Source organism: Argentina silus (assembly GCF_951799395.1).
Source record: "Argentina silus genome assembly, chromosome: 2".
NCBI lineage: Eukaryota > Metazoa > Chordata > Actinopteri > Argentiniformes > Argentinidae > Argentina > Argentina silus.
The window spans coordinates 7,082,110-7,089,715 of NC_139656.1; the positions used below are offsets into that span (position 1 = coordinate 7,082,110).

Consider the following 7,606-nt stretch of genomic DNA (forward strand, 5'->3'; position numbering starts at 1 on the left):
AATATAACCACACTGCCCCTACACATACTGCACTAACTCAAAGCCACACTTAACCACTCCCAAACCAAGCACAACACAAACACACACACTGGAGACAGATTGTGAAGGTTCATGATAGTGTATGCAGGACTGAGGTAGAGAGTGATCTTACAGAGAGTTGTACATGAAGGATACATGCAGGTCTAAGAGAGGGACTGAAGTAAGTGATCTATTTGGTTATGGTTTGTTTGTAACATTTTGCTTCAATGTGTCTGTGAAGGTTTTGCTGAAAGGTTTCTCTCTCTGTGTGTGAGCAGGACTGGATCTTACAATACATGCACACACTCACACAAGCGCAGAAACCGATCACAGTACCTGTCCCCTTCCTTATTCGTCCATCACTGACCAACACCCAGAAATAACTATCTCTGGATCTCTGACAACCTTTTCAAAATGTAAATAGTGGTAAAGCATTACAGTGAAAAATGTTTAAAAATACCAAATGTGAAAACCCCCCAAAAAATTAAAGAAGAGTTTTGTGTGTTCTGTAAAGGATTTTACATGAGACACGTAATGACATCAATAAAAACAATCTTTTTTTTTTTTTTAAACGGTTGGACTCTTTTGTTTGTGTTACAGTATAACAGTATTATGGGTCTTGGCCAGTCCCCCTAGGGTTGTGAATAAAGCCAGAGATCTGCCTAGAAACATGATTTGATTGGTCACAATTAAATGTACCACTGCTCACAGTTACTTTTCATCTGCATGTCTGTTACATGGGCAGCAGGTGGACAGCAGGTAATATATCCTACTCAGGCTTTGCTCAGTTCTGGAAGCTTCTATCTTCTTCTATCTTCTATCTAGCTCAATTCCACAGCTACTGAAATGTATGATGGGATTAAAAGCAATCCACACAATTTCTCCTTATCATGTATCCAACAACAGCGGCCTCTCTCTTTCTTGGTTTCACTCACACAAACACACTCTACTCATGCACCTGGAAACACATCCTGTTATGTTCAATGTCAAAGTTGTGAAAGTCAGGTTGTACTGATGTATTCAGGCCCGGCTCCTAGTCATTATTATAGGGGTGGAAAAGCTCACCTCTGCTCCTTAGTCACTGATTCACCTTTAAATGGGAGAAACCCCTCAGGGCAACACACACACACACACACACACACACACACACACACACACACACACACACACACACACACACACACACACACACACACATACACCAGGCAGGCTTGTCTACAACCCCTGGTATTGACTCTGATGAAACAGAGAGAGTGAACTCTACGACATTCAACATCGGCAACAGGGCTTCTGTTTACTCGTATGTGTGTGTGTCACTGTGTGTGTGTGTCACTGTGTATGCGTCAGTGTGTGTGGGCCCATAGCCTTTCACAGCTTTGTTTGAGCATGCAAAGACGCAGCACTTGTCCTGTCTGATACCAAAGTACAAACAGGTGCTCTTTGTAACCCGTGATTTAGATTGTGTTTTCCAAATCGTAGGTCAGGATTGTGGATCAGAGCCAATCCCCACTGGGCTCATCTTTCTTAACTTACAGTAATTTTTTAATCTTATCTTGAAGCATTAGATAAGTGAGAGAGTTTAAGATAAACATGTCGCCCAGTAGCTGACAGTAGCTCATTGTATGTCATGCTACAGCCATAGAGCTGTATGCAGTGGGTGTGCACCATAGAAACAGTGTAATCAGTCTATCCATAGCTAATGTCTGTTGCCACTGTGATTGGGTGGGAACAGGTAGTCTGGTACTGTAATCTAATGTTTGCTCACTGTCATGTTTCTCAGTGTTTTCACTGGCCACTTGAGAAGGGATGCACTGACAAGCACATCTTTAGCCTCTTGCCGGTGCTGGGACACATGTGGGGGTATATATATATAATGTGATATATATGTGGGGGTATATACAGTATATATAATGTGATACAATATGTATAATATACAATGTACTGGGGTATATCATGTGATACAAGAGAAAAAGCGATATAAAAAGAAGAAGAAACTTTACATGTCACTGTTGGATGTTCCATGTAACTTTTATATTGCCCAGGCATATCTCCTATTTACTCTATTTCTATGGTGAGTTTCAACCCAACAGTGATTGCTAATGATTTATAGAGGGAGGGGTGGAAAGAGGGAGGGAGGGAGTAGTAGTTGGGGGAGCAGGGAGTGAGAGGTCTGACTTGGTATCTGAAAGCAGCAGACCAAGTGGGTTAAAATGAATGAAAGTGAAGGTGCTCCCTCTCTCTGTCTCTCTTCCTCTCTCTCTTTTTGATCACTCAGAGAAGTTGCGCACCGCTCTTAAATGACTTACGCTAACAGGAGACACAGAGGAGAAACAAAGGAGCCAGGAACAGACTATAACTTACTTAAACCCCTTTTCTCCTTGAGAAGCACAGGTAATTCAAAAATGTCTTCCAGTGTTGGACATTTTTAGACACCTAAGAAGAACTTGATATTCTGGACCTTAGTTCTGAGTAACAATGACCACTAACCCGGATGTACTGTTCTCTGTGTGGGACTGTGTACTATGCCTCCTACCGTCTCTGCTGCTGCTCCTGCTCTCCCTGGTTCTCCGCTGGCCCGCAGTGCAGCGCTGCTCTAGGCTGGGCATGAGGGCTGCTGGCTGGGGGCTGTGGATGGCCCTATGCTGGGCCCTGGAGCTTCCTCTACCCAAGGTTGAGCATGGCTGGGGCTGGAGCAGGGAGAAGGGACCAGCCCCAGATTCAGCCTCACGACCCAGTCTGGCTTGCAAGCCCACAGCCCTCGCCCGCTACCTTTTGCAGCACTGTGGCTCTCTGGTTCGACCCAGACTGGCCCATTGGCCCAAAGGAGATCCCCACATCCAGACCCTCTCCAGCCTGCTGTGGGGTGCTCAGGGGAGGGACAACTGTGGGGACGGGGTGCAGTTCACCAGGGACAACCTCTTACTGAGAGACGGGGGTATCGTAGCCTTGGACTGGGCTGTGGGGGTGAGGGGGGGTGAGGGCGCAGGGCGTGAGAGGTGGGAGGGAAAGAGGGAGCACCACCCTGGGGCGAGGGCTCTGGGGTGTCACACCTCCACCCCTCCCATCCTCCTCCTCATCCCTCACTCCTGGGGGGGAGTGACTCCTCACCTGAGAGGCCTGTGCCAGTTGGCACTGCGTCAGGGTTTCTATGCTCTTGTGTTTCACTCGCGTGGCACGGCGGGATGCCCCCTCACCACACCACGACTGACTGAGTTTGGAGATCCTGCTGATCTGGTGCAGGTATGGTAATATGGTATACAGTGTTTTATGATGATTACATACTGAATAGTGTATTTTATTATAATCTAACAATCAGTAATTTATGTACAAGGTATTTACTTACAAAAACAAATCAAACCAAAGTTTATTTATCATTTGCACATGATACAGCTGTAAACGTACAATGAAATGCTTAATAAGAGCGATGAAATGCTTAATATGAGCAAATCACATGGTAAAATTGTACTTTTGATACAAACGTTATTGATTGACACACTGCGCCTCAGGTGGTAGCATACGTGCGTAGCCGCCACCCGTCCTCGGCGCTGGTAGCGGTGAGCGAGGGCTCTGGGTCGGGCGTCTTGCTGTCCTACCTGGGGGAGTGTGGCTCCAGCTCCTACCTGACAGCAGTCGCCTGCATCTCACCTGTCCTGCAGGGGCAGCTCTGGTTCGAGACACCCCTGCCCTCTCTTTACCGCTGGGGGGCGCTGTTCTTCCGCAAACTGCAGCTCAGCAGGTTAGAGAGAGGAGGAGGAGGAGGAGGAGGAGGAGGAGGATGATGTTGATGATGATGATATTGTTATGGACAGCTTGATTTATACAGTACACTAGCTATGCTACGGTAAATGAGTTATGCTGTAACTAGCATGTCATTGTCCCCAACTCAGGTATGAGAGTGCTCTCAGTGCGGTACTGGGCGTGGCCCGGGCTCTCCGCTGTTCCTCCCTCAAAGACTTTGAAGAAGTGCTGTTCTGCTCTGGTCCCCAACCCCACCAGAATACCCCCCACCAGCCACCAGGACCTCCCAGCCCTGGGGCCAAACTAGGGGCCAGTTCACCCCCCCTGAGAGGGCTAGGGGTGTTAGGTGCATGGGCAGTGGGGGAGAGGGGGTGCCCAGTCAGCGACTGGGAAGGCTACTGGGAGCGCAACGAACCACTGCGGGACGCGGACGAGGTGGCGGTCCCTGTGCTCTGTCTCTGTAGCCATGACGACCCACTCCTACCACCTGCCTCCACCCTGCCCCTCTCCCTCTTCCAGAACAATCCTTACTTCCTGCTGGCCATGACCGACAGGGGGGGGCACTGTGGGTTCACGCTTGAAGAGGCAGACAAGGAGGAGGGAGCGAGGGAGAGGGGGGGAGGGGGAGAGGAGGAAGGGGAGGGGGGTAACTGGAGCCATGTGGCTGTGTTGGAGTACTTCAGGGTGGTTGCTGAGTTTCTGAGGGGGGAGGAGAGGAAGGGGGTAAGATGGGGGGTAAGGGCAGGGGGGGCAGAGGGGCAGAGGGGCAGGACGAGCAGCATGCTGCCCCCCCGAAGAAGGAGAGTGACCATGATGAAGAGAGATAGACCACGCCCACAAACACAAGCCTCTCACAGAGGGGAAGGAGAGAAGGGACAGTTCACCTGGCAGAGGTCCTATACACGCTGAAAAAGGTGGAGATGGAGAGAAGAGGAGAAGGACATCCTCTTCTCCACTCCATAGGGCTGAGTTGGGGGGATCAGTGCTCTCAACAGGGTACAAGGTTTGTGTTTAGCTGCAGGAAGAGGAGCACACGCACAGATTGTGCATGTCTCGATTACTGAGGAGGACAGTCTTATTTAAGGGGATATTGAGTGGTTAACAGGGAGAATCATTACCCAGAGCAGGTGATGTGGCCTCTGCCAACAACAAATAGTTTATGGTACATGCTTTTCTAGAGTTGAGCCTCCAAAAACAATTAACAGCATCGATCCATCAGGAACAAGATTAGCGTTCTGAGTAATGCCACAGATGGGTTTCTACAAATAAAATGGGTAGAATGGACTAACTAGCAATGCTGTAGCTAAGTAGCATTTTTATCTCAGTGAAAAAAACGATACAAATATGGGCCATCATACCTGTCACCTGTGTTTATACTTGTAATATGTATTGACTGACTGTAAATTGCTCTAATGTGAACAAATATCTTCAATACTAAACATGAATGTAAACATGATATGTTTTTTCTTGTCTGATATGTTGACAGAAAGGAAGTACAAATACATCAACCATTCAAAACCCAACCACGGGCTAGAATCAATACAGGTCACCCAGCTGGACTTTAAACACAGCCTGGGGCCAGAATAATATCTATTAAATACCCTCAGAAGAAAGCAGAAGTACCCTATCTGAAATCAGCGACTGTCCTGTGACATTGTTTCAACAAAAAATACTTTATTACAGTTGCTTTCTCTCTCACAGACACCCTGACACAGACACAGAAAGACAGGACATTCACACACACAAATGAATAGGGCACAAATGTACTAAAATTACTTTATTACAGTTGATTCTTTGTCCAGTAGCCCTCTGCCAACAAAAAAAGTAATTACAAACAACATATTACATGTCCCCTAGTTTGTTTCTGAATTTATTTTATACATTTTAAATCATTTTATGTTCTGTAATGAATATCTTTTATTGTATGTAATCTTTCAGACATTCGGATTTTGCACAATCTATACAGTTTAATACAGGTTACATGGGGATGGGAAGACTGAACCTGGAAAAACAAATATGATCACCAAAGAAAGGAAAGATTGAGGAATACTGATAAACAGAATGTACAGAGATGTAACCCCACCTCCCCCATTATTAGTCAATGAGTAGATCTGTCATCCTAATATGGCCAATCAGAGTAGATCTCATAATTATCTGGCCAAGACTAGTATATCAGTCATCTGAATCTGTGCAATCAGAGTTGTTCTATAATATACTGTCATGAAAGAGCTAGGTGTGAACAATATGGTGATGGCTGCACCTGGCCCTTAACTAAAATGATGTACTGTAGATAAGACATAATTTTAAAAAAAATCATTTCCCTCATTTAAAAAAAAATAAAAAACACCAACATAAAATAAAAACAACAATAAAAAAAAGTGGTGGTTACACCAGGACCTCCTCGGGGAAGGGCAAAGATTAACTTTCCAGAAACGAGACAGGGGGTTATGAGAGTAAAGAAAGGATGATTTGGATAGGATTGGAGATATCTGGATGATCTGTGAGGATGCAGCAAGGATGAATGAAAATCTCTCACGGAAAACTCTGAACTGTTGAAGACGATAGAACACAACAGGACCCAACAGATCTCAACAAAATCCAACAGAACCCAACTCCGGAACCATACCCTCTCTGTGTGTGCAAGGTATGTGTTTTTTTTTAATATTCTATTTTAAAATACCATCGTTCAAAGCCATGTCATCTATCGCATGTCGGTTTCTGTCTCCACAAGACAAGCAGTTACATTTCTCTTTACTTTGATTTAATTTTCTTTGTTTTAAAATGTCCATGTTTTAAATTTTAAATGTACACTATTAACATATGTTCCTATACATCCCACTTTAAATTGACTTATATCCTCATTTCACCCCCTCTATATGCTCTGTTCACTTTAGTATTATCTATACATTTGTTTCATACATATATATTCTGTCACCAGGTTTAACATTCTTTCCCTGGAGGTGGGCTTGTTTGGGGGGGGGTCGGAGGTGGCGGGCAGTAGTGGTGGGGGTGAGGCTGAGTGGGGGGGTCATTTCAGGGAGAGGTGCAGGAGCATTGCAGGGGTGACAGCAGCATCACTACCCACCCACCCATAAGGACATTCAGCAGTCATAAACCGACACCTACAGTAGCCTATGCTTTAACCCCTTCATCCATTCTATAACCACACACCCCCACTGTTCTGGAACTTCCTCATTCATTCAATAACCACCCACCCCCCACTGTTCTGGAACTTCCTCAATAACCCCTCCAACCAACCTAATCTCTCCCTCTATCCTATATGCCCTAAAAGGAATGGGGGAGGGGGGGGGGGGGGCGGGGGGGTAGACAAGAGGAAAAAGGAGAGGGACAGAGAGATAATGATTGTAGACTTGTGTGTGCATGTGTGTAACATTTAGAAGGTGTTGGTCTGTGTTAAGTTAAGTGCAAGTATGCCTGTGACGTTACATGATCAAGGCAAAGTGCCGTCAAAGAAAATGGCTACCAGGAGACAGACAGGGCCTATGACGTGGACATGGACCTATGAGAGCACAGCATTGCTCTCACTGGTCATCCTATTGGCTAACTGTAAGTAAAACACAGGAGGCTGTGGAATCCCAACAGTGAAACAATGAACCCAGATACAGCTTTTATCAAAACCATAGTAATAGAACAAGGTGGAGCGGATATTCAGTCTACCCAATACTAGCTCATCTTAAATCGTCCATCCACCCAATTGGCCACCAGTCCACATATCGCAGAACATTGCTTTCAATTGCAATGTCCATTCTAATTTTATAAAGATTCATTTTGTCTTATTGATACTGCAATATAACTCTCACTGCAGGCCACCTCACTTTTGCATCGAGTG

The 7,606-nt window shown here is 45.7% G+C and overlaps 1 protein-coding gene across 1 annotated transcript; it reads left to right on the forward strand.

Annotated features, from left to right (window-relative positions):
* Window positions 1-2,493: 2,493 nt before the first annotated feature.
* Window positions 2,494-4,665, forward strand: LOC310822497 (protein ABHD15; the record flags this gene model as incomplete). Its single annotated transcript, XM_083694848.1, has 3 exons — window positions 2,494-3,258; window positions 3,525-3,754; window positions 3,906-4,665. The coding sequence occupies 3 exons, from the start codon at window positions 2,494-2,496 to the stop codon at window positions 4,663-4,665; spliced, it is 1,755 nt and encodes a 584-aa protein (XP_083550974.1).
* Between the last annotated feature and the right edge of the window lie 2,941 nt (window positions 4,666-7,606).